This window comes from Astatotilapia calliptera, chromosome 6, assembly GCF_964374335.1.
Source record: "Astatotilapia calliptera chromosome 6, fAstCal68.1, whole genome shotgun sequence".
NCBI lineage: Eukaryota > Metazoa > Chordata > Actinopteri > Cichliformes > Cichlidae > Astatotilapia > Astatotilapia calliptera.
The window spans coordinates 17,692,376-17,718,771 of NC_137427.1; the positions used below are offsets into that span (position 1 = coordinate 17,692,376).

At 40.6% G+C, this 26,396-nt stretch overlaps 2 protein-coding genes across 5 annotated transcripts; both read left to right on the forward strand.

Moving 5' to 3' along the window:
• The first annotated feature begins 948 nt into the window (after positions 1–948).
• Positions 949–16,877, forward strand: keap1b (kelch-like ECH-associated protein 1b). Of its 2 annotated transcripts, none has more exons than XM_026170674.2 (7): positions 949–1,099; positions 4,727–5,920; positions 6,992–7,237; positions 8,282–8,958; positions 10,094–10,299; positions 13,204–13,380; positions 14,218–16,877. In XM_026170674.2, the coding sequence occupies exons 2-7, from the start codon at positions 5,615–5,617 to the stop codon at positions 14,457–14,459; spliced, it is 1,854 nt and encodes a 617-aa protein (XP_026026459.2). In that variant the 5' UTR covers positions 949–1,099; positions 4,727–5,614; the 3' UTR covers positions 14,460–16,877. The 2 variants fall into 2 exon arrangements, with proteins under 2 accessions (XP_026026459.2, XP_080158981.1); XM_080302855.1 differs by lacking the exon at positions 949–1,099 and adding an exon at positions 1,204–1,431.
• Positions 16,878–19,062: 2,185 nt separating this feature from the next.
• Positions 19,063–25,161, forward strand: LOC113023269 (volume-regulated anion channel subunit LRRC8C). 3 transcript variants are annotated; one of them, XM_026169293.2, is made up of 3 exons: positions 19,063–19,171; positions 19,860–20,018; positions 22,118–25,161. In XM_026169293.2, the coding sequence occupies exons 2-3, from the start codon at positions 19,878–19,880 to the stop codon at positions 24,398–24,400; spliced, it is 2,424 nt and encodes an 807-aa protein (XP_026025078.2). In that variant the 5' UTR covers positions 19,063–19,171; positions 19,860–19,877; the 3' UTR covers positions 24,401–25,161. The 3 variants fall into 3 exon arrangements, with proteins under 3 accessions (XP_026025078.2, XP_026025080.2, XP_080158982.1); XM_026169295.2 differs by lacking the exon at positions 19,063–19,171 and adding an exon at positions 19,578–19,704; XM_080302856.1 differs by lacking the exon at positions 19,063–19,171 and having other exon boundaries at positions 19,771–20,018.
• The last annotated feature ends 1,235 nt before the right edge of the window (positions 25,162–26,396 follow it).

The following is a 26,396-nucleotide window of genomic DNA, read 5'->3' on the forward strand; positions in this document are numbered from 1 at the left end:
TTTGGGAAATTACAGAGCTGGGGAACTGATAGTCCAAGTGTGAGTGCACTCTTAACCAACACTTGGACTATCGGTGTATAAGAAGCATCCATCTAGAAGAGCAGTTTGGTGCCTCAAGGCTTACTTCAGCTTTTTCCTCTGATTGGATCTTTACGCAGACACACAACAGAGTCTTGGGGGAAACTCTAAGTGGTGTATGAATCATGACTTGTCATTTCATATCTAGGATTTGCCAGTCCTTTCAGCGTTAAGGTGTATAGATGGAATGTTATCATGAACTGCTTGATGTGATGAGTGGTGAACTGTGGTTGCAGAGCAACAGGGCTTAAATGTCTTGGTTATATTATGGCAGCTCGTTCCACGGGAGTAAACTCAAAAGTGAATGTTTATGCTTGCAGTCTCACAGTTAGCTTTTGGTGCCACCTTTTGGCTTTTAGGCAGAACATCAAATTCTGTGACCTGAATTACGTGTTTTGGAAGGAGGGGAAAAAAACCTTAGTGGTGTGTCAGCACTGCAAACAGATTCCTCCCAAGCTCCTGTGCTATGTAGGAGTCATTCATGTTTTAAAGCAGAACTGCAGGAACATTATAACCATGTCTCTAGAGCACACACCATTATGTCTGAGCAACATAGTGATCGTTAAACAATGCCAGTTTAGTAATTTCCTGCTGGGGTTTCAACAATTACTCATACAGTTTTAAAGCAGTGTTACTGCATTATTCTAGTTATTTTCTCATAATGAGATCCCTTTTTAAGTTGCTAAAATAAGTACCTGTTTTGCAGTTTTATCCTCTATATGGTATTTATAACAGATTTTGATTGACGTTAATGCTGCAGTTTTTGGCTCCCTGCCAAAAATTGGCCCAGCTTTTCCTTCGTTTTAAGAATTTCTTCTCAATAAAAGCCCCCTCCCACGGGGAGCGTTTGTCTGCCATTAGTAATAAACAGAGGCGGGCCAACGCTTTGGTGGCGAGCTCTTATTGTGAAGGCGAGATGAGGCCGGTACAATGCTTAGTCACGCTGAGTTACAGCTTTCCCCTCCTTTCTGTGTGGCTCGGGGCTCGGCAGACCGCGATGGAGGAATTGTTCTAGACTACGGTAATTCTCTGTTATTCCAAATTTAAGGAGCCATTAGTGATTAATGTCAGTTGTTTGGACATATCTGGATTTTGTGCGGGCGGGTTAGCAAGAATATATTTTGATACCGCTTTGTTAGCACGTTTGTTACGAGCTCGGCTCACAGCCGTTACTCTACTGTCTATTATTAGGAGCCTATTTTGCTGTCAGCTCTGTTTCCGAAACGTTTGACTTGTTGTTTTGATGGGGATTACGGCTCTTTCATCGTGAGACCTTCTGAGTTCACCGTCGTTGCAAACCCACCAGAAACCTGCAGCCGATTTTTCTTGCTCTCCTCTACCTTTGCATGCCAGGTCTGTGGATTATTTTTGTTTTACAAACGCAAGCTCAGAAATGATCCTCGTAGAGGACACACGGTGGCTTTTTGTGTGCTCTTCATGTCAGGTAAATGGCGCGGAAATCCAAGTCCATCAGGGTTTATGTAAAGGACTGGCTTCACTTCTGGGTCATGTTTTGGTACATCCAGTTCCACTGTTTGCTCGGTGAAGAGTTCACGATGAGTCACCGAAGAGAGCTGGTTGCCAAAATGCCCGAGAAACGCGCTGGACTCTGTACTTGTGTTTGTTTCACTTCTGGCTCGATTGCGTTTGCTGGCTTTGTAGCACAAAATAAAATAAAAATCGCTGACACAGCTGTAGGTGTAGCTCAGATCAAACTGTTAAACTTGTAGAGTCCCTCCAGTTGTTGTAAGACACCCAAGACCTGTAGGCCTGAAGGGTGGCACGCAAACCGACGTGCGGGGTCTCTGTCAGGGGTGAGTGTGCATCTTTATTACTGTGCTGTTGATGAGCCAACTTTCTTGTCAAGATTAGGGTTGCAGTGGAAGATTTTTAGCAGCATCAGCATAAATCGCTGGTTTATCGTTCACGTTCGTCTTTTAAAGATGTATACTGGACATTTTCAGTTTCTGTTTGAGTTCGTCCTTTAGTAAGGATTTACTGCTGCCAACTCCTTGAAACTTCCTTGTTTAGTGTCACCGTCGAGTGACAGTTTAATTGCACTTCTAGAACCTGTAATGAACAAGTTTTTTCATGTTAGAGGAGTAAAACCCTCCAGATGTTTGCTAGGAGTCATTTGGCTTATGGCATGTGAAATTTCAGGATTTCCCACATGTGTAGGTTATAAAATGTCTTAACAATAAATGTTATCATAATACGTGCAGTGTTTGTCAGCTGATTCATCAATTGATTGATTCAACAACAGATACTGTCTTTAGAGTGGCTTGGACCCAGTTATACCTGTCGCATTCATCATACCCAAAAACGTGTTTTTATTATTGATGAAATGTCAGAGAAATGCAGCAGGTATAGTGTGGGACTTGGAGAGCTTGTTTGTCAGTGAGTCGTTTCTGTCTGCTGTGGAAAGTGGGCGAGTTGAGCAATATGTTCTCCTGTGAAACTATTTCACCCAGAATCCTGGAAGGGGGGAGGCACAGCAGTAAATGTGAATCGCGGTGTGTTTCATATTACAGCGAGCTTAACTGGCTGACTTCCTCATGACGAGTTCCATCATGGTCACTGACGTGTTCCCATTTGTTGGTAAGATGAAAAACTCTCAAACTGAGTTTGGGTTTTTTTCCCCCTTAATCTTTAATGATTGCAAAGAACACGGTAACCTATTTGCAGATTGGAAAGCTACAAGGTCATAGAACCTGGCCTTTTGTTTTGCGTCCTTTTATCAATGCTTCACTTAACGATCAGTGTGCGTGTGTGTTTGTGTTGGTGTGTATACACAACTCACGGGTGCTTTGTTATATAACTGAACCCTCACAGCAGCATTGTTGCTGAGTAATTCAGACTCTTCCTGATCAGAGGGCTCCAAACAGACATTAACCACATGTTTCTTGTATTGTACGTCAATGTTGCAGGCAGTTCATATTCTGAAAAGACGAAGTGGGATTGGAATAAAAATGAAGGCATTAAATTTTCAACTTAATGGGTTCAACGTAGTGGATCTGATCCCACATATTACCTGTAGAAGTATTTGTTTGTAAGCCAGTCTGCAGAGCCAGAGCCCTCTCCTCCTCCTGGATTACTCCGATAAAAGTACCTCTTGACTCTGATTAAAAGATTGTTTTGTTTTCTTAGCCTAATTTGGTTTAAACATGTCTGGAAGATGCTGCAATGGATGTACTTGGATTCTGCTGTTGGTTTGAACAAACTGTTCCCTCTGTTCAAACCCCCAGTGGATTGGCAACAGGGCAGAGCAAGAGCACACTTACTCATGCTGGCCTGTTAAATTAAAGCCTAATTTAAGTCACGGCGTTGTCCTTCAAAATGAGCAGCACTCCCTAGCTGCTGCTTACACACTCACTTACACTTACTTGCTGTTTTGCTTATATTGTTAGCCTCTCTATGTGGACGTTTTTTACTTTTAAAAGTACTGAAAGTAATAGGTAGGATTCCAGGCACTTGAGTTCCTCACCAACAGTTTTTCTTTTGCGTGTTTCACTTCACCCTGTCTTTTATCAGCTGTGCACACTACCTGTGTGTGAAGCGATGCCAGATAAGGAGAAACTATCATGACAAATGAAAACGCATTAGGCTACGTCCACACTAGCCCGGATAGATTTGAAAACGGCGTCCACACTAGCATTTTCAGTCATTTTCACGCAAAAGCAAGTGAGAACTAAAGAATTTGAAGAAAAGCTATCCGGAGCATGTACAAACTGATATTAATCTTTTTTAGGGCTGTCAAAGTTGAGAGCAATCAAAACAACTGCTGTATAATGCACTCGGCTATCTTTGTTTAATTGCTCACATGACTGCATCACATGACTAAAATGCGTCATCGTTTTAGAAAGTCTGCGTTTTCGAGTGTCCACACTGCGACGGGACAGCTCCGTTTTGAAATGTATGTGTTTTCGAGAGCATTTTCAAAATGCTGCGTTTTTTCTTGAGGAAAACGCCGTCTCAGTGTGGACGGGAGGTCAAAGCGGAGAGAAAATGCTGCGTTTTCAAAACACATTAGTGTGGACGTAGCCTGACTTTGCATTTGCCCTACTTAAGAGCACCTGTTGGATAAGCCCTTACAGCTATTGTAGTACTCCCTTTGTTTTTTAAATTGTCTTGGATTGCAAACAGAATTAGTAAAGCAATGTTTTAAATCAAGCCTGATAAGTATTTTTCGTTACTCAAATACAGTGTATTAAATAAACACTGTTCCTGGATTGGTACCCAGTACCAACACATACCTTATTATTGTATGTTGAGTTGAGGTAATCGTGTCGTATCAGAACTGGGGTACAAAACAAAACTGGATCTGTGCATCAGTATTGGCGACTGATAGAGAGAACTAGAGTTTGGGACTCATAAAAGCAGAAGATGGTTTTTGTTTTTTGTTTTTTTAATGAGCTGCATAGTCATCGTTACAAAGACAAAGCCTTGACTGTAAGTGGAGTGCATGAGGAAGAATGACAGAGAATTATGTGTCACTGCATTGATAAAGTTTTGTTGTATGAGTTCATAGGTAAAGAATAGTGCTGAATCACTCGCTATGCAAGGCATTGATGTACGTATGTAGACCGAGCAGAGAAGCAGAGTTTATCAGTATGAAACAAACACATGCTCTCTCTCTTTCTCTCCCCAGCTGTCAGCTGAACCAACTGCTTCTTAGTAAGTAAACAAACAAATAGGTGGGCATCCTCAAGGAAGGCTTCTCCAGAGAAAACAACGAAACACCGCTACCACTTCATTCCTAAAGGCTCAACTGCCTCACCTAGAGTCTCGGACTCTGAATAGCTCTTTTGAAGACAGCTTTGATTATTACTTTTTGTAACAAAGCAATAGATTTTATTTTATTTTTTTATCACTGTGCAAGATTGATCTGCACAGTTTGTGAATCTGGCACAGCTCTTGAGTTGTTTGATTGAAGACTTTTTGAGCAGTCAAAATATATTTGATTAGAAGGCTCAGAGGAAGACAAGATAACAGAGACGTACTGCAAACTAACTGTTTATATTGCTGGGTATGATTAATACGTTTCTGCTGAAATAATAGAGAAGTGGAAAGGAAAGCAACTGTGTTGCCAACACAAACAACTGATCTGAGTCTGGAGCAGTTCTTACTTTGCCTGCTATTCTCTAACTCTTTCTCTGAAAAGTTAACCTTCAAACAAAACCAGAGGGACCCTTAATTCAAGGCATTTTAATTATGTTGGAACTGCAGCATATATTAGTACATGCAGCCATGAGTGGCAGCCTTGCATTCAACGCTCTAGTAATGCCATAATGGGGCGAATGGCTGGACTGAAGTACTGAACATAGCAAGGAAATCCCCATGTTTTTATAAACCAGACATAACTCTTTTACTCATAGAAAAGTCAGGAGGGCCTGGAGCTTTCTGTTTGGCTGTCTACCAAATTCCTCAAATTAAATTCTTTTATTTCGACCCATGCCTGCATGTGGTGCAAGGATGCCCCATAACGCCGTCCACTGTTCTTGAGAAGGCGACCAAAGAGGAGGAGAAAGGGTAGGAAATGACGGAGTGTTTGACAGAATACAAAGCGCTGGTGACTCCGTCCACGCGCAATGGTCACCGCGTCTTCAGCTACACGCTCGAGAGCCACACGTCAGCCGCCTTCGCCATCATGAACGAGCTGCGGCTGGAGCGGCAGCTGTGCGACGTCACGCTACGCGTGCGCTACAAGGACCTGGAGGCGGTGGACTTTGTGGCTCACAAGGTGGTGTTGGCCTCCTCGTCCCCGGTCTTCAGGGCCATGTTCACCAACGGCCTGAAGGAGTGCGGTATGGAGTTGGTGCCCATCGAAGGAATTCACCCCAAGGTTAGTCTGTTTTATCCTTGCCTGAATGTTTTGTTTGATTTGTACTCATTTAAATGTAGCTGTAGTATTGTGTTTATTTGTTGACTTCCGAATAACTAAATGGGAATCGAGTTACTCCTCTTTCAGCATAAACCGGCCTCACATTATTACAAGGAAAATCCAGTATGTATGGGAATTGTAACTTTAAAACCAAGCTGTATACCACAATGGGCTTTTCCAGCATTGTTAGAAAAAAATGGCTCCACTCCCACAAAAATCCTGCACTGCTTTAAAGTGAAACAGAAAGTCAGAATTGCTTTAAAACCATACTCAGATGATCATACCTTTATAGATAACACCATCCACTGTTTTTCTTTATCATTTATCTTTGTACAAGTGCAATTAAAAGTCAAAACTAAATGAATATCAGCCTTACATCACACTGATTATTAACCAAATGGGTTATTCCAAGCATCTTGGAGGGTTTGCTACGATGCCTGCCCTTTTTAGTTGCTCTGTAGGACTCCTCCTTGTTGCTATATGACTGCATATTTGGATTTTACATTTTCTACATCACACTTTATGATTGTTAATGTCTTTATCTGAAGTGCTTAAAACATTTTTACAATACATGTAATTTATATTCGGAAAATGTGTGTACCCATGGATTGAGTGCATTTCTCTCTTTTTTTTTTTTTTAAATCTTTTTTTCCATGAGCAAATAATATGTTCAAAGTAATTATGAGTCATATGTAAAAGTGCATAAATATTTTTCTATGGTACTCAGGACTGAAGTTCCACCTTTTTAAAAAGTAAGCTCTCTCTCTGTAAAACAGGTATGCACAGTGGCTAAACAGTTTTATCTTGACTTCCTTTACTTGCGTTGGGTGTTTACTGAGCTCACATAGAGTGTGATCGAAACAATATCTATGACGTGATAGCTTGTGAGATGCTAATCTGGGTTCCTTCCTTCCAGAATTTAGCATAGCATTAAATAATTTTTCTCTCCAGCTTCTCTCGCTCTAATTTTCTCATCTGTGCACTGACCTCCCACAGTCCAACCCCTTACGTTGTGTCTTTTCACCATTTCAGGTAATGGACAGACTGATAGAGTTTGCCTACACAGCCAGCATCTCTGTGGGTGAGAAGTGTGTCATCCATGTGATGAATGGTGCTGTCATGTACCAGATAGACAGCGTGGTCAAGGCCTGCTGTGATTTCCTCGTCCAGCAGCTTGACCCCAGCAACGCTATTGGCATTGCCAGCTTTGCAGAGCAGATCGGTTGCACAGAGCTCCACCAGAAGGCCAGAGAATACATCTACATGAACTTCAGCCAGGTAAGGCTTAAATAGCATCTCGAATGAAAGCATTTTCGTTAGAATCACTGAACTGCATTGTTGGGCTGCACATGAAGTTGGAGCCACTCCTTGTAATTGTTTTTTCCTAATTTGTGGCGCTTAAGTAATGATTTTGTAACTTAGATATCAAGAATTAAACATTCTACAAATCTGTTCAAGTTTTTGGGGCAGGAAATCTGTGTGTAAAGTGTTTTGAGGTCTGAGTAAACAATGTTTCACTTGCTGCATTGTGGTTTCTTCTGGTGGGTTCAAGCTATGAGTCCACTGGCAGACTCATAGCTTGAATTCTCTTCACAAGAAGGCCAAGAGAATTCAAGCTATGAGTCACGATGACTTGTGAGTATCTATGTGGGTTTACTGGTGGCTGAAGCATAACTGACTGCAAAAGATGATGATACAACACAGTACAAGAAATGAAAGGACAGTTAATATTTCTCCCTCATAAGGAGATAAGATCAAGGGTAGGTCCAGCTTATGACAAAGACGTGTCACATGTCTGTCTGTGAGGTTAAAACCTATAAATGGTATAATATTCAATACATGCCTGCTCACCAGAGATTTGACTTTTTAAATATATTGTGGCTGTCAGGGTAGGAAACCAGTTTTCCTTTGTTAGAAAGAGATTATTTGTTGCAAGAGTTTGTTTTGTCCTCACCGTTATGTTATAATTGATCAAAATAAGCAAAAACCAACTGATAAAGATTACATGATTGATCCATAATTTAAAATAAATCTGTTTGTATTTGGAACAGACTGTGCACAGTTTAATTGATCCAGCAGTTACTTTAGGTAAGAAAATTAGATGAGAATTTGCTGCTGGTCTAGATTCCATTCAGTCATATATGTCTGGATTTTGGACTTATGCAGCTGTCATTAGCTGTCTGGAAACTTTTAGCTCAGAAATATTAATCAGTTGTTTGAAAAATCTTTCCAGTTGTTGTAATTACTCACACCAGGTACTTTATTCTTTAACAACACGTGTATCATAAAAAGTTACTTTAAATCTGTACTCCTGCTTTCCAGGTAGCAACCCAAGAGGAATTCTTCAACTTGTCCCACTGCCAGCTGGTCAACCTGATCAGCCGCGACGAGCTCAACGTGCGCTGTGAGTCCGAAGTCTTCCAGGCATGCGTGGCCTGGGTGCGATATGACCGGGAGAACAGGCGACCGTACGTCCAAGCCTTACTCCAGGCTGTCCGCTGCCATTCCCTCACCCCCAACTTCCTGCAGACCCAGCTTCAGTCTCTGGACTGGGACCCACAGTGTAAAGACTACCTGGCTCAGATCTTCCAGGACCTCACCCTCCACAAACCCACCAAAGTGATTTCTTGCAGAACTCCCAAGGTGCCGCAGCTCATCTACACAGCAGGGGGTTATTTCCGTCAGTCGCTCAGCTACCTGGAGGCTTACAACCCTTGCACGGGAACCTGGCTGAGGCTTGCCGACCTGCAGGTACCCCGAAGCGGCCTGGCCGCCTGTGTGATCAGTGGGCTTTTCTATGCTGTTGGTGGAAGAAACAACGCGCCTGATGGTAACATGGACTCAAACGCTTTAGACTGTTACAATCCTATGAACAACTGCTGGCTGCCGTGTGCACCCATGAGCGTGCCCAGGAACCGAATCGGAGTCGGGGTCATCGATGGCATGGTATATGCAGTTGGTGGATCACATGGGTGCATTCATCATAATAGTGTGGAAAGGTAAGTCAAGTTGGCTAATAATGGAAGATGGTATTACTTTTATTACACAGACCAATTCTGCCTATTTTGAATTTATTCTTTTATCAATTATGTGTGTTTGAATGTAGAAAGAAAACCAGCAGTCTTTTACTGGTTGAATAGTTAAGTAACAATTACAGTATGTGGTCAGCACAGGTCATTTTAATGAAAGGCTTATGGTTGTGTCTGTCAAGAGAAGTAATCGGGTAACTTCCTGGAAACATTTTACTTCCTGCAATTTATTTTTAGATCACACAAAGCTGCTGTGAGGGTGTTTGAGTCTACAGGGAAATATTTTTGTAATATTAAACTTAGTGACAATTGAAAAGAGAAACAAGACACCTTTTGTTTCTCTCTCAATCTAAGCTTGGCACGAAATGCTTGTACGAACATTGTTATATGACCAGATCAAGAAGAACTAATACTCATTCTTTCTCAGATTGCTTAACATCTTGAGATAATCCTGCCGGATGCAGCTTTTAATCCACACCTGTGAAACGGCAGCTTTGTTTAGGTGCTTTCTGGTGTTGGGTATGAACAGTGACTTAACAACATACATTTTAATAAATAATAACAAAAAGGGAAGCGGAGAGCCCATCAAGTCCCATGAGAAATATCCGAGGTGCCGTATTGGCCTTGCTCTGACTAACCTTGACATAAACCTGCCCCAGATTTTTCACTGCTACCCATTTAAAACTGGGATTACGTACATTTTAATTCAAGGCAGAAACTTTACCCAAAAGTTGGCTTTGTTCCTAAAATAGAAGATCTTACGCAGGTAGCCCACAGTCTCTGTGAAAAAGGAACATGTCCAGCCAGTCTGAACAATCATGTAACATCCGAAAGCACATATGACGCACTGTAGCACAACGGCTAACCACAGATACTGAGGAATGAAACTAATGAATCTGTGGAGCAGACTCCTGGCAGTGGTTCATTCATTGGGATGATTAGTTACAAGAGTTGGTTACATTTGCGATTTAGAAACCCGATAAGTAAACTGACTAATGTTATTAGTTGGCAAAAAGAAAACGGGAATTTAAAGCTCGGAAATATAGCGATAATTACTTTCTTTTCAAACTATGTAGCCTTCTTAGTTTGTGTTGGTTCTCCACAGGTATGATCCAGAACAGGATCAGTGGCAGCTGGTAGCCCCGATGTTAACACGACGTATCGGTGTGGGTGTGGCGGTCATCAACCGGCTGCTCTACGCTGTGGGGGGGTTCGACGGGGCCAACCGGCTCAGTTCCTGTGAGTGCTACAACCCTGAGAAGGATGAGTGGAAGACCATGGCTCCGATGAACACGGTCCGCTCCGGAGCTGGTAAGAAGGAATTGTAAAGCTGCCTCCTAATGATGAAAAACGTTTCTGAAAAACAATCAATTTACACAACTGCCCGTGCAGTTTTCCACCTGTGATTTGTAAAGATTTGCAAGACTTCCTGCCCCTGCAGACCTTCCTGTTTTTGCTAGGTAGACCCAAGCAGTACTTAAACCAGACAGCAAGGGCAGCTTAATAGTGAGGCAAAGCAAATAAACAAAGATTTCAGGTAAAAAGCAACATTTCTCAAAAAAAAAGAAAAAACAATTGAGAAATTAGACAGAACCTATAATAATCTTGCAGTAGAGTGTATATGGAAAAAGTGAAGCCAAAATATCTAGGCATTTTATTGACGTCTTTTGGCAAGCTTTGAGATGTGAAATCCAACTGGACTCTGGGAAGAAACTAGTTACCTCAGCAGTTATTACTCATATCTAGAGAACAGACCCAAGACTTTGGCAGGAAGTCTTTATGTATGGATGCTTATTAGTACTCTTATTGTTACTACTTTCCATATTTTGGTGTAAAATAAACAGAAGCGTGACTGTGGCCCCTTTTGTCAAATTGGTAAGCTTAGTTTTGTGTTACTTTTTTAACTTCTGCGATAAGTTATAAAAGGAAGAAGGTGTGTTTTGTAACGTGCATCTGGGGTTAACGACTGGTAACAGGTCTGACCATGTCAACACTGGTTATCGCTCTGTCCACAGTTTTGAACAGCGTGTCCTGTCAACCGTGACCAAAAAACTCTCATATTTTAACAATCAAATGCTGTTACTTGAAACCTGTGTGAAATTCAGTGATTGTGTGGGTCAGTCAAACTTCGATATCATGTAAATCATGTATCTGTTTGTAAAAAGACTTCCATTTGAATAGAAATCTAAGTGAAAATGGCCCTAAGCGACTTTTTTCTGTGATCTCAGTGAACTTTCCTCATGACTTATTAAGGCTCAATCGCTAGTTTCAGCTCAGACTAAATCAAACATACAGAGATCCAGAGATAACTCCTCACTTCTGGTTTCAAAACATACCGATGGAGACGGTAAAAATGCTCAGGTTGAGGTTTTGAAACTGGACTTCCCAAACCAATGAGTGTCATTGCTCTGGCAGCATCCATCTTCTAAACTGTGTGTGATAGGATAAAGGTGTCCATGAGATATTTTGGCTTTGCTACAGTGGGCAAAATCTGCTATGTTGTCAGTCTCTGCACAGAGTCAATAAACAAGAAGCACTCCGAGCACAATCCCCCCACCCAAGCACCTCACCATTTGGGCACTATTTAAATTTTAAGGGATTAGTATTGTGTTTTGTATTCATTCATTTTTAATTTTTTTTTTTGGATTTCGTTAGTTTTCAATTTGCTTAAAAAAAATAATGTTTGTAGTGCAGTAGAAATTAAATGTTGACAATAAAAACATAGGTCAGAAGTCCAAAGAAAATTTTATCTTTAAAATCTCCATTGATCATACCTTATATGATTAAATGTTTTAAATAGCTCTATGACCTCCAGATCTGTGTGTTGACCTTGAAGAGGTCAAATTTGACATGATAATTAAAATCTTTATGCTGGTACTTCATATATGTTGACACACCACATTTGTAAGTAGGGCTGCACGATTTTGCATAAAATGAGAATCACGATTTTTTTTTTTTTTTTTTTTTTTTTTTGCTTAGAATTGAGATCACGATTCTCTCACGATTTTCTTTTCCAGTATAAATATTTATTGCACTTATTAACTGCACATCAACTTCGTAACAGTTGAGACTGAACATAAAAACAATAAATAAACATAAAAACAACAAATGTCTCACATTTTGTTGTTGCCACAAAATGTTGTACTGCTTGAAATTCCATCTCCACCGTTCCTCGACACTGCGTGTATAGAGCAGGTAGTGCAACAATAGAAAAATAGTTGCGGGACGGCACTCGTTTGTCTAGGGTGTTGATCATTTTCCTAAATCCCTCGTTTTGCACAGTGTTGATGGGAGCCATATCTTTGGTCAGGTGATAAGTGATAGCCTCCGTAATTTCTTTGTGCCTGCGGGAGTTCGACGGGTATAGGGAAGCGCTGTATAAGGTTCCCATTATTGATGTTTGGGTGGTTGACCGGGACGGATTTTCTCCGGTCACTTTCTCGTCATCCCTGACGTGCTCTCCGTTGTTTTTTCCCTGCCAATTTTAGCAGCCAGCTTCTGTATCACGTGGTATAAGGCTCCGCCCTTGTCATTTGTTGAGCAGGAAGAGTGAGCGCTTGTTTTCATGCAGATTACGTCCCGGATCAAAATGCGGTACAGTCATCGTCTTTTTTTTTTTTTTTTTTTTTTTTTTTAAATTGTTGTCATTTGGAAATAAGATCGCACATAAGTATAAATTGAGATTGCGATTTTCTAACGATTAATCGTGCAGCCCTATTTGTAAGGATCATAGTTTCTAAGTTATAAGGATTCTTTCTTTTCTTTTTCTTTTTTTCTCTTCTTTTTTTTTTTTTTTTTTTTTTTTTAAGCAAATAAATCATTATGTTGACCTTTTAAGATCATGGTGGATGTAAGCCAAATTTGAATGGATTGGTAACATTTTACAACCCTCACACAAGTGTTAAAATAAACACAACCTCCTTGGCAGAGGCAATGATTTTTCTTAATCAAGAAACGCATTAAAGAAAAAACAAAACACTTATGTGGGGAGTGTGTATGCCTTTCTTTGTGTGTCCTTAAATACATGGTTGGCCTGGAGTTTTAATTGTATTTTCCTTTTTTTTTTTTTCTTTTTTTTATGATGGCAGTCAAAACAAAGCTACCTGTGACCGTAGCGTAGACGTTACTCTTTTCTTCAGCCAGTTCTGGCATGTGCTTACATGTGTCTGCCCACATTTAGTTTGAATAAATGAAACAGTTGACCTTTTCTTTTAGGCGTGTGTGCACTTGGCAATCAGATCTTTGTGATGGGCGGATACGATGGCACCAACCAGCTGAACACGGTGGAGCGCTATGATGTAGAAACCGATACGTGGAGCTTTGCTGCCTCCATGAGGCACAGACGCAGTGCTCTGGGAGTCACTGCGCTGCATGGACGCATCTATGTGTTGGGTGAGTAATGTAGCTCGTAGAAGCCTGCTGAGAAAAAAGCAACGATTTGATTTACAAAATATGTTTTAATTATTATACCGATATCAATGCAATTATTTTGTTCACCTCCCACATTTACAATCATTGGGTGTGAGCCAGTACTCATTTAGGTCACGAGCACCACACCACAGCATTTCATTCAGGTTGAGGTTTGGACTTTGGGATATTACAACACCTTCATTGTTTACTTTTTCAGCCATTCTTTAGTAGCTTTGCTACTGTTCTCGCGATCATTGGCCTGTTGCATGACCTCGTTTTGGCCAAATTTCAGCTGTCAGGCAGATGGCCTCACACTTGACTCTAGAATACTTTGGTAAACAGTACTTTGGTCTTGTGGCTGTAAAACATGCCCATATCATAACGCCTTCACCACCATGGACGGTTGTCTTGTGGTTTGTTCAATTGCGTCTTTGCAGGTTTGTTTGTTTGTTTGTTTGTTTTTATTTAGTTTTTTTGGTTTTCACACACTGCTTCTGCGTTTCAGTTTGTGTTAAATAAATAATGCCAGAGTGTGTAATATGTCATGTGATGTTGTGTTTACCTAGGAAGTCAAAATTAGAAACAGGGTGTGCTTTCTTTTTAATGTGTCTGCGTATTAAAACTCTTTGTAGTGTAACCGTTAAGTGTTTAGATGTATTTTGCAAGGCATGATTAACCTTGGGTAACTTGTTCAGTTTTTGTGACTATAAAATGTAAATATTTAAGTTTTTATGAGTCACAGTAGCAATAACTAACTCCTATTTACTCACTCCACTTAGTGTTTGTTATCCATAGCTCAGATCTGTGCTGTGCTTACAGGAGGTTACGATGGCAGCACTTTCCTCGACAGTGTGGAGTGTTACGACCCAGAGCAGGACACTTGGTCAGAGGTGACCCACATGACTTCAGGCCGCAGCGGCGTGGGAGTGGCTGTCACCATGGAGCCCTGCCAAAAGGATTTATTGCAGTGTCAGGCATGTGACGGTGGAAGAACCAGTGGCAAGGCCGACCCTTCGGCAAATGCACGCGAAGATCTGAGCAGGACCCGATCCACACACTGACACGCATCTCAAAACTGACCTGTGAAAACTGGTCCTTTAAATTGAGTATCGTTATAAGATCCAGACAGTCTAGCTTTGTGCTCCAACGCGGCATTTGAAGCCCTCAGCTAGATCATCATTTGTAAAGTTCAAGTAAAGGGCTCCATAGTAAAAAGGTCACTTTACTGGCCCGATGAGTCATCAGGGGCTCTTTATTGCATTTAAAGAGCAAACTAAATCTGATAGGTGAAGGAAATACTTCAAGCGATCAATTATGTAAACAAAACGTAGCGTGTGCGTGCGTGTGTGTGTGTGTGTGTGTGTGTGCAGCAATCAAAGTGCCATTACAATGCCTGTGGGCATTATCACTATGTCGGTATATTCTCCTGAGGTGCTTGTGTGGGAAGGCACAGGCTGAGTCACTGTGTGGAAATTAGTGTTAACCCAGAGAGCCACAAGATGAAGATCGTACAGTGGGCCTCATGCAAGAGCTTGTTTGACGTGCTTATACAGACCATCTTAATTCAGTCCAATAGTTCTTTACAAAATCACAATCTGCACATTAAAAAAGAATACATAAATAAATAAAGAAGAAGAATTTAAGCTCCTGATGTTGGATATATCCAGTACTAGCAGTCCAAAAAAACTGTGTAGTAACAGGTTTTTGATATAGCACAGGAACCATTATTTCCCTCCTGTTTATTGTATATAACAGTTATTTGCTGTTATTTTTAGTAGTAATGTACATGTTTAAACTCACCATCTGTTTAGAACTCATTTTTTTGCAAATAATCTATTTTTATTTAAAGTGGACATCCTGTATGACGCCTGTGAAGGCACGCGGAAGATATTTAAATCGGTTGTTGTTGATCTAAGCTGAAGACAGATTCTGCAGCTCCAGAGCTCTTATCCCACCTTAAATATTTTCAAGAACATTTTGGATTACTGGATCACACACAAGAATATACCTGTGATATAAAAGAGGGTTTTCAAGCAAGCTGGCAAGGTGGTTCCAGTTTTAAATCCAAGAACAAACGGCCTGTGCGAGGCATTTGGTGTTGGTGTGATCCCTCGCCTGCAACACCAACCATGACGTGTGCTGTTAGATTCCAAGAAGAAATACTTTGGCCTTTCTTACATGACTACCTGAGGCTCTGCTGCAGGTTTATTTTGGTAGGCACGGCTAAAACTAGCAGTCCTGCAGTAAATCCAGCTTTCACAGTGGGTTTCTACTGTTTTGTTGCCTTTTAGTGATCTTACTGGGGCAAAATAATAAACGCCTGTCACTTTGGTGCATAACACTTCCACAGAATCACCACCTTTTTATGGAACCACTTAATCAGAAATTACAACCTTCATGAAGGTAGGATTTATTGCAGGATGTCATATTATAGAGCATTACATCTAGTTAAGTGTGTATAATCATAAACTGGCAGCTGAGTTTCTGTTCCTTCAACTGCAGTCATTATGCAGCTGTACGGGTGTGGGGGAAAATGTGCATGCACCTGCCAAATTGTATAAATTGTCATCTCAGATTATGGTAGAAAGGATCTGCTTTAAGCAAGTGGTTCTTGCATGAGGCCCACTGTGACAAATTCAAGTGTTGATACAAGAGTCTGCATAGTAACAAATGTGTTCTTTAACTGATTGCATAAAATGTGAAACTTTAGTAAAATACTGAGCGATGCTTCTTCTCGGGCTCCACGATTGTCGTCCAGTGGAATCGGTGTGCAAAGCGCCAACAGAATGAAGAAATTAGTTTAGGCTGTGTTTAGAGGAATCAATACTGTAGCATTTAAACGGCCTGAATTGAAACATCTCACTATTTGCAGACAGAAATGAGACCCTCCCGCGCGCAGTAAACAATTTTTTTTGGATTTTCACATCCTTGAGACCTCAGACACAAATGACCATGTTTGTGCATTCGTGTTCAAATATTGTATACTAATGATTAAAAAGAAAAAAGGGGGGGGGGGGGAAACTTGCTTAAAAAATGTATTTGTAACAGCGGTTTAAGCTACAAATGTTTTTAAGTGATGTTTTGTACATTGATATTCTACAAAGTCTTGTACAGGAATTCAGAGCTCACTTTTTTATTTATTTGTTCAGGTCCTTTGTGATTTTTCTTCTTCCTCTAAACTGACATCAGCTTTGTATTAAATTGGACTCTGGTGTAGTGTTTTAATAACTAGCATGCATTGTAACAAACTAGGAATGCCTGTTAATGCAGATTTTGGATGTTTGTTTAAAAAAAACGCAAAAAAAATAAAACAAAAAAAGAGAAACCGACGCTTCACCTTGAAAGGGACCTTTCCCCCCCTGTCCAGTGTTTGGATTAGAGATGAAAATATTTAAAAGCATCTGCTTTGTACATTTCTCCCCCCAAGCAAGACCTACCCTGTACAGTAATGCACTGTTAATTAAAATGTGTTTATTGCACTGCTGTAGTCATGTAATAATTTTAGTTCTGATAGTTGCTGGGTTGTGTGTGTTTTGTTTGTTTTTTTTCCCTGTTTTTTATTCTTGATGTTACGTTCATTTGTGCTGTTTTCAAATCACTAGTGGCCACTAGAGGGAGCTAATGCGCCTTCATATCTTCTTGTATTTTATTTCTACATTTACCCTAAAATAAAGTTACCAATTTACGCTTTTTGCTAAAGATGGATGCTCCCTGCCCACTTTGATAGGTACATCTGATTAACTACTTATTAATGCAACTATCTAATCATACGATCACGTGTCAGCGTCCCACTACATTCGGGCATGAACACATGGTCTGCGTGGCCTATTGAAGTTCAAAGTGAATGTCATCAAGATGATTCTAAGTGACTCTGAATGTGGTGTGGCTGTTGGGGCCAGGCGAGTTTTTTTTAGAAACTGCAGATGTGCTGGGATATCCCCCAACACAACCACCTTTAGCGTTTACACGGAATACAGCAAAAAAGAGGAAATGTCAAATTAGCAGGAAAAAACACTTGTTGATGCAGTAACTAATTTAGCACTTGTTACAACCAAGATATGCAGAAGAGTATCTTTAGTAGAGGCGAAATGTTGAAGCAGATGGGAACAAGAGCAGAAACCCACATCATTTCTCCTCTCTTGCTCTGATGATTCTTAATTTCTGCTGCAAAATTTGTGTGGTGGGGTCAGAATCTCATGTAAGCAAGCAATCCTGCTTTCTATTTATGTTCAGGCTGCTCGTGATGGTGAAGTGTATACTTTGAGCCCCAACTGAGCATCATTTAAACTCCACATCCTACCCATGCGTTCTTTCTGACCATGTCCATCTCTTAATGACCAAAGTGTACCCATTTTCGACATTATCCTGATTTTAGTGGAATAACCTGTAGGATGTTGAGCTTAAATAGTCTCAAACCAGTTTCCTGAAAATGACAATGAGTTTGCAATTCTCTGATGGCCTCGGCAGTCACCAGACCTCAATCTAATAAGGCATCTTTGGAATGTGGTGGAACCGGAGATTCATATCATGGACGTGCAGCTGACAGTGAAGGTGTGATCAATAAGGACCCAAATGCCTGAGTAATGTTTTTGAATCTATGCTATGAAGGATTAGGACATGGCAAAAAGAGCTTCAGCCCAGTATGAGCAAGATGCACCTAATAAAGTGTGCGTGTAGATACTAGTGTGCAAAGTCTCATTTTTATGATCTTTCTAGTGTGTTTTTCAGTGAGTCAAAAGCAGGTATGTCATTTACCGACCACCCATGATACCTCCCAACACATCTAATTTCCTGGCTAAACCCAGCAGGTGGATAAGGTAGACCACTGTTTACACTACCGAGAAGTATTGTGTGGGCTTACAAGAGTATTAAGACTTGGCAAACACAGGCCTAAAAAACACAGACTTAAAAAAGAATCTTTGAAGATATACAGTTGCGTCATCAGTTTCTCGTTGGAAGAAAATATCTTTCAAATATTGCAGATGGAAATTTAAGCAGTTAATAGGCCTCTAAACTTTTCTGCTTAACACCCGACGTCAGATTGTAATAAGAAATGCACGTCAAACACAGGAGGATGATAACTTTGTGATTCAGTTTGGGCGGAAAGAAAGTCACTGCGGTAACTTCCTCTCTTCCCTTCTTCTCCCGAATATTACCACAGCATGAGTTTACAAAAATGTCAAGGTTACGCAACACTAATCGAGGTGTGGCTGAAAAATAAGGAGGCTGTTCCTGCTTTGTCTTGCGTGAGACCAGGAGCATTATTTAATAACCATGCCTTCTTATCATTTGAAAGTCATACGATAACAGACCACGTGCTTGCATTCTGATGGGTTTATGGGTTGTTGATTGTTAGGTGAAGAAATGTCCGCTTATACACTTTGATCTATTAACTCACCTTCTACACATTGAAGAAATCTTCTGTTCAAGTTTTAGCATTCACTCTCTCCTAGTTTTCCTGAAAGTAAAAATGGGTCTGGAGTCTTATGGGTTAATTTCATATAAAGCCTCATTTTAAATTATTGCTAGGGGCGCAAATATACACTAATTGCAGTAATCACATTAACTACGTATAGATTACTTGAAGTGTGCCTCTGTAAAGTCAGCGCTCACATGCGTTGAACATGCTCGCTGACAGTGGTTTTATTTTGAAAGCCTCGCTTGTTTGTGCCGCGTGATTTCTCGCGAGCTTCACACCGGTGAGCGCCTCTGAAAGTGATGAAAAAACTCTGGCCACTGCCACCGGACACCAGAGGATCCTGTGTGCGCGCAGGTATGTAAAATTAATCTTGCTGACGCTTGCTTCTGTTTTACTCTGTTGGGCGAAACTTCTGAGATAATTTCAAACTTCAGTGGAAACTTAATGGGAGATAAGTTCTCGAGGTTATACTCGTTTGATTTAGGAAGTAGCTTTGGAAGTTCACGAATTACCTGCGCTGTTAAATGAAGACAACGCCGCAAGAAACGCCACTTTTACCTCAAATTTAACACAAGCAGCGATGTTAAGAAGAAATTAGCCAGACAGAAGTCTGCTGCAATGATTTGTATTTGGTTACCTGTGTGTGCACAAATGCGCACAGCTCACATCACAAATGAACAGGCTATTTATCTCGTCTTGATGCAGTAGTATTGTTATAAAACAGTGGAGCTTCTGTCCTTCTTTCTCTGTTTATCTATTAAGGTGGGCTTCAGGACACAAAATTGTTTCCATTCTTTCCAGAGAGAGAGAGACTCTCTTTGTTGTCAGACTAGTTCATCCTGTTTGAATCCCCCTTTGAGCGCAGGAGGAGCGTCCATTCATTCAAGGTCAATAAACAGCCAAAGCTCATGTGTGTTCTTTGTGTCATGTAACTTTAAAACCTTTGACAAGATTTTCTCTGGAGACTTCTCTGCATTGAAAGCCTGTTCCAGCTTCATTGCTCAAATCCACTCGTTCCTTTCCTTTCGTCTCCTTTCATCAGTGTGGAGCAGCAGCCAGGATGATCCCAGTGGGTGAATTCAGATCCCTCGGCACAGAGCCCAGCTCGAAGTATAGGGTCCTGAAGCCATGGTGGGATGTTTTCACAGAGTATCTGTGCATTGCTATGCTCATGATTGGAGTCTTTGGATGCACTTTGCAGGTAAGGTGTCTACACTTTGTGTCCATAAGTTTTCAAAAAGTAAAACCAAGTCATCGCTGACCTTGTCTGTCTCATTGTAGATGCCATGATAATTCCTGCATTATCTGGCCACCCAGTCACGCAAAAATGCATGCACTACAGCTGAAAGAACTTGTTTCTCCTGACCCACTTTGTGCACATTCAGATCACAAACTGGCTGCTTAATGTGTGTCTCTCATCACATGAATATCATTTCTGTGTCACATTAAAATAGCACCAAAGTAAAGCAAAGGGACTACAGTGTAGTCAGCGCTAATCAGATATAATAACATACAAATATCACAACTTGTTTACTGCAGATTTTCTAACTGTTGTGTTTTTCAGAGCAGAAGCATCAGTTTATTCCTCTAATTGTACTAAATTGTTGTTTAAGCGTAGACACCAACAACAAAGGGGCATTACAGGGGACGCATTCATGAAAAGAATTGGTCACAAAGCTGTCTGAATTGCTGCACCATCTACACAGTCTGTTTGGCGAAACTGAATGTGTGAAAATAATTCAGCAACCAAAGGGGTTCTCTATAGTCTGACACTCATTAGAATATTTATTATTTATTACTTCTGTCAGTGTAACATTTATAAAGTAATTATGGATTTCAACCAAGCAATTAAACATATAACCACCACCTTTACAAGGATGGTGTAACACACACATTTAATTTTAAATTAAAAATATTAAATCATCTGCTATTTTCGACCAAAATTTTCACAACTCAAAGTTTATCCAGTCTGGTTTCTTTCATTTACGAAATATCTTAAAAATCTACCAGTAATGAAGAAATTTTTGTACATAGTACATAGTAGTTTGTAGTTAGTTATAACTAACTCACTTTTCACATGCATTTCTCAGTCTGCTTTAGCCCGTCTACCATTGGCCTAGAATACAGCAGCTAGGCTGCTAACAAAAAACTAGTCAATACTCATAACAAAAGGCCATAAATAAAGCCATTAATTATTTTTGGCCTTTTGTTCTTCTCATATGTGTATACATAAGTGTGTATGTAGGAATGAATGAAAGACTGTGTGTTTGTAAGTATAAATATGTACTTTTATTCTTTCATCTGTTTTTATCCAGACTGCGAAGCACTTTCTAATTGTGGATTTTAGTGTTGTGATTTCTTCTTCAGACATAGGTAATCCAATTAAATGTAAAAATAGAAATGGCAGAATTAAATCTCCCTTTCACTTAGTGCTGTTAGACACGCCGTGCTCATTAACATCTGCAGCAGCACAAAATCTCGTTAAAAAACAATAAAGAAAATATTCCACTACAGTGGAATCTTCTGCTTTGGTGATGGATTTTTCTTGCTTTCCTACAGCAGCATGTTAATAGTGACTTTTACTCTGAAATGAAGAGGTGGAATGGATCATCCCTCCAAGTAGTGTCATGTCTGATGTCATGGCTTGGAAAGTATAAGCCTGTTTCTGATTGTTGCTCGTCTGTTTGATGACGCATCAAAGGGCGGAGGATTTCGTGTATTTTTAAACCCCTATCTGATTTTATCATCTGCAGTTTTTAGCTTGTCCATTTAGGCTTTACGCGCAAGGTGAAACCTGTTAGTTCATCACTCCCAAAGCGTAGCATTATACACTAAGTGATAAATTGTCAGTATATTACACTTCCGGGAACCCATCACGTCCCTATATTACAAGATCAGAAAAATGAGGAAACATGAGAACCGTTTGGAATGAATCTACAAGTGTGGGTTTGTTTTACTTAAATCACTTTGGAAAACACTATCTAACATGCTGGTTGAGGTTAGGGATAGAGTTAGGGTTAGGGCTGGAATACATGGCTGGAACGTGTATTACCGCGGGAGCATCATTCTGCTAGATTTCATCCATAACCTGGCACGTAGCATAAGAATGCGGAAGGTCACCTTTCGCCTTCCTCAGGAACTCCTCGGGATTTGACAAATCGTGACTATGTTACGCCTGAGAGTGAGAACGAGCGGATTAGTTTAGGCCTTGCTGTTCTCCAGTCAGAAATACTTGAGTACCAACAAGTGAACCGGGCTTTGTTTTTATCACGATATTATTATGTTCTTTTTTTTTTATAGCTCACCCAAGACAAGATTGCATGCCTGCCAAGCCACTTCACCAGTCCAACACCAAAAGCAATTGACTGCAGCAACATCAGCAGTTATGGGGACAATGAGAAGTTGCAGAACACACTGGTGACCCCAGCGAGCCCCATCATAGTGGAGGTGTTTGGGCGGAAGAACAATCTGGACATTCATCAATATGTGTTCGTCAACAACTATTGCTATGAGAGGTCTGTTCACTGGTATGCAAAGTACTTTCCGTACCTCGTGGTTATCCACACCATAATCTTCATGGTAACAAGCAGCTTCTGGTTCAAGTTTCCTGGGACATCTTCTAAAATTGATCTCTTTGTCAACATTCTTGACAAGTGCTTTGACTCACCCTGGACCACAAGAGCCCTGAGTGAAGTTTCTGAGGAAAGAGGCGAGGAGAAGCTAGTCAACTGGAGGAGGAACACTATGACTAAAGGCTCCACAGAAGGACAAATCGATGAGGAGGAGACTGTGGGCCTTCTTCGCTCCTGCTCTGTTAAGTCTAATCAAGAAAAGAAAAGTGCAGAACCGAAGTCTACCCTCTCTTTGTTGGATAAGAAGGAAGGAGAGCAAGCCAAAGCTCTATTTGAAAAGGTGAAGAAGCTCCGAACTCATGTGGAGGAAAAAGACATTTTGTACCACATGTACGTTCTGCAAACGTCAGTAAAGGTCATCCATTTTCTTTTGATTATTATTTACACCGCATTGCTGGTACCTAACATTGAGATAGTTGTGCAGTGTTTGGTTCCGCCTGAGCTGACTGGTTTTGATATCTATTGCTGTAACCACAACAAAGCACATCTTTTCTCCAAGCTTGCCTACTGCTATATCTGCTTTGTGGCCGTATTTGGACTTCTGCGTATCTATACCCTCTACTGGCTTTTCCATCGACCTCTAAAGGAGTACTACTTTGAGCAGGTCAGACTGGAGACCGGAATTAATGACATACCTGATGTGAAGAATGATTTTGCCTTCCTCCTGCATCTTGTGGACCAATATGATGCTCTTTATTCTAAAAGGTTTGCTGTCTTTCTTTCCGAAGTCAGCGAGAGCCGCCTCCATCAGCTTAATCTAAACTACGAGTGGACTGACAAAAAGTTGCGCACGCGTCTAGCCAGGAACACCAGAAACCGTCTAGAGCTACACCTGTTAATGTTACCAGGGCTTCCAGAAACCGTTTTTGAAATTCCCGAACTGGAATCACTCAAACTCGAGCAGATGAAGAATGTCACCATACCGGCTAGTATAGCAAAGCTAGAGTCTCTCCAGGAGTTATCAATGGTCTACTGCCCCGCAAAGCTCCAAGTTGCTGCCCTAAACCACCTGAGAGAACATTTAAAGATTCTATATCTAACCTTTGAGCATTTAGAAGAGGTTCCTGTGTGGATGTACACCTTACACTGCCTGGAAGAGCTCCACCTGGAAGGTCCTTTAACCAACGAGGTGTCCAAAAGTCCCATTCTGGATTCCTTTAAAGAGCTTAGAGCTTTGAGGGTCCTCACTTTTCACTCCAAACTTACAAAGATCCCCTCCAGCATAGGAGATGTTGCGTTCCAGTTGCAGCGCTTGCGTATCTACAATGAAAGTGTCAGGGTCCAGGCTTTAAGCATCCTGAAGAAGTTAACCAACTTAGTTTCACTGGAATTAGTGGGCTGTGAGTTGGAGCGCATCCCAAGTGCTGTCTTCAGCCTGAGCAATCTGCAGGAGCTGGACCTGAAGGAAAACAAACTCACTACTGTGGAGGAGATCCTGAGCTTACAGCACTGCAGGCATTTAGTGACACTTCGGCTATGGCACAATAAAATCTCATACATCCCTGAACATATATCTAAGCTGCATACCTTGGAGACACTGGACATTAGCTGGAACAAGCTAGGAAAGCTTCCCTCTCGGCTCTTCTACTGCACCAAACTCCGGCACCTTGACATCTCTCACAATCAACTCACTTCGCTCCCTTCTGAAGTGAACATCCTGCAGAGCCTGCAGTTCTTCTCCGCAGCTTTCAACTCCTTAGAGACAGTGCCAGAAGAGCTGTTCTCCTGTAAAAGGCTAAAAACGCTGATTCTTGGTAACAACCGCCTTTCACACCTCAGCTCAAAAGTAGCCAACCTTGCCCAGCTGGTCCGGCTGGATATTAAAGGAAACCGTCTGGAGTACTTACCTCAGGAGATAGGGGACTGTCCCCTGCTGACTGGGCTGATAGTAGAAGATAACCTGCTGGATCAACTGCCATCAGATGTAAGAAGCAAGTTAAATAAAAGCTGAGTGTGTGGAGCTAAGGTTCGTCACATACTTGTGTTTTCTAATTAAAGAGTGGTGGGTGAGCTTGAAAAAACATTTTTGATCCAAATATTTTTCAGAGAGAAGCAAAAGGAAAACCCAAACCACAGCTGACCACTAAAAGAGAACCAGTAACTCTAAAGCTGAAGACTTTCATAGGACTGACCTAAAGAGGTGCTTGTGAGAACACAAAGGTCTAACACAGTTGGATCAGACGGTCTTTAATCTACCAGGTGCCTAGCACAAAGTCCATGTGATGTCAAATTGTGCCATATGCAAACCGCAAACTGCATTAAGTGGACATCATGAAGGCTGCCTCCCGCACGCTTTCTCCAGGCAGCTTAAACCACACTGTGTATTTCTAGTAGGGAAAACACATCTGTGGACAAATGTGGAAATCCTAATTGTCCCAGTTTTGCATATCCATTAAAAAAAGATTTAAAGACTCTATTTAAAAGCAGTCATAATGAAATGATTCATATTTTTTGATTTTCACATTTTGAAAATGTTTTTTATGTGTTGTCCTGAAAATAGAATCTTTTTTTATTAAGTTAAAATGTGTAAAAACACATCTACATTTAATTTTTACAAAACTTGATTTTTACTTCAGTAGATGACACAGAAATGTAAAGTGGAACAAAAAAAGTGTTGTAATTCAAGATCAGATTAATACTGTATGTGGGGATGAAATAAGAGCTATAAGTATTTTACAGAAATAAAACAGTGAACAAGCCTTAACCTTCAAATGTTTTGGGACTGCACCTCCGTTTGTTTACTAAAGACCTTTGAACCGTATCCTGCTTGACGGGTTTACACAGCGTGAATATGCATTTCTTACAGTGTGGTGGTTCATGTTGCTCCGTTTCAGTTCCAAAACACGTGGAGGGAGAAAAAGCCTTTCAGTAGCTGGATAAAAGGTGTTCATATCTCTGTTTACACATTCAGTCAAATGGAGAAGTGAGTGAACTCATACTGGGGTGGTATGAGGTATATAAGGTAAAGGTTCACTCTCTACAACAATGACTGTGCATGATGTGAGTGCCAGTGGTAATGGCTGCTGTTTCCACTAATGTTTCAGCATAATACAGGTGATAATTGGAGGTGATGTCCAGGCAGCAGAATTTTAAAAAGCTGTGGCACGTAACATGCAACTATGGAAACTTGCTAACTTGGATGACTAGGCTGATCTGTTTAAATGCTTTAAACTGGATATATTTTTACTTCAAATCTTGTTTTTCTTTCTTTTTAAAAAATTTCAAACATCCTTTATGCAAAACTTTAGATGAATGGATTCTGCACTTTTCCTTCACCATTGTTTCCTCCATTCACATCTCATGTTCAGACGCACATAAAACCGGTGCTTCCTGGAAACAGCTTCCACTGCTCAAACGAACTGCAGTCGGTCATGTTCTGGCTTGTGTGACTTCTTAATATGTTCGTGTCGATCAGCACACTCACTTGCCCTTGATTCAAGGATTACTGTGTGTGCTATTTTCTGTCACATTAAGGAATTGAGATGTTTTAGGGAGAATTTAGCACTTATGTTATGAAGGGAAATAAGTTGCACAGTAGGAAGTAAGTGATTTGTCAATAATTTCTCTATTTCTTTAACCCTTTCACACATAGTGGTCACTACAGTGGACAGCTATTCAAAGGCTGTTTTCTTGTATTTGTGTCAGTGTTGATGGTATACACATAAACCACTACATTGGACAATGATGTGTCAGTCCATACACATCTGTTGTCCGCCTAAGTGGACATGTAAAAAACTCTTTGAAAAGTACATGTTTAAAAGATTGAAGTTCAAAAATCTTTTTTTCATGCCTAAAGATGAATAGAAATACTTAAGAAAAAAAATTCTGAATGAGGATTTTCATAATTCATTCATGAAAGGGTTAAGTCTCAGTTAAAGTTGCAGTCAAGTAGCAGTCTAAATGTGACTAATAATTGACTGGAAAAAATAGCAATACAATGTCTCCAA

What these genes read in the sequence shown, in the direction of transcription:
- LOC113023269 (XM_026169293.2), top strand. Translation starts at nt 19,878, where the DNA reads ATGATCCCAGTGGGTGAATTCAGATCCCTCGGCACAGAGCCCAGCTCG. An exon ending in TCTTTGGATGCACTTTGCAG is followed by an intron (nt 20,019 to 22,117) that starts GTAAGGTGTCTA and finishes TTTTTTTTATAG; the next exon opens with CTCACCCAAGACAAGATTGC.
- keap1b (XM_026170674.2), top strand. Translation starts at nt 5,615, where the DNA reads ATGACGGAGTGTTTGACAGAATACAAAGCGCTGGTGACTCCGTCCACG. An exon ending in TCGAAGGAATTCACCCCAAG is followed by an intron (nt 5,921 to 6,991) that starts GTTAGTCTGTTT and finishes TCACCATTTCAG; the next exon opens with GTAATGGACAGACTGATAGA. An exon ending in TGGACGCATCTATGTGTTGG is followed by an intron (nt 13,381 to 14,217) that starts GTGAGTAATGTA and finishes CTGTGCTTACAG; the next exon opens with GAGGTTACGATGGCAGCACT.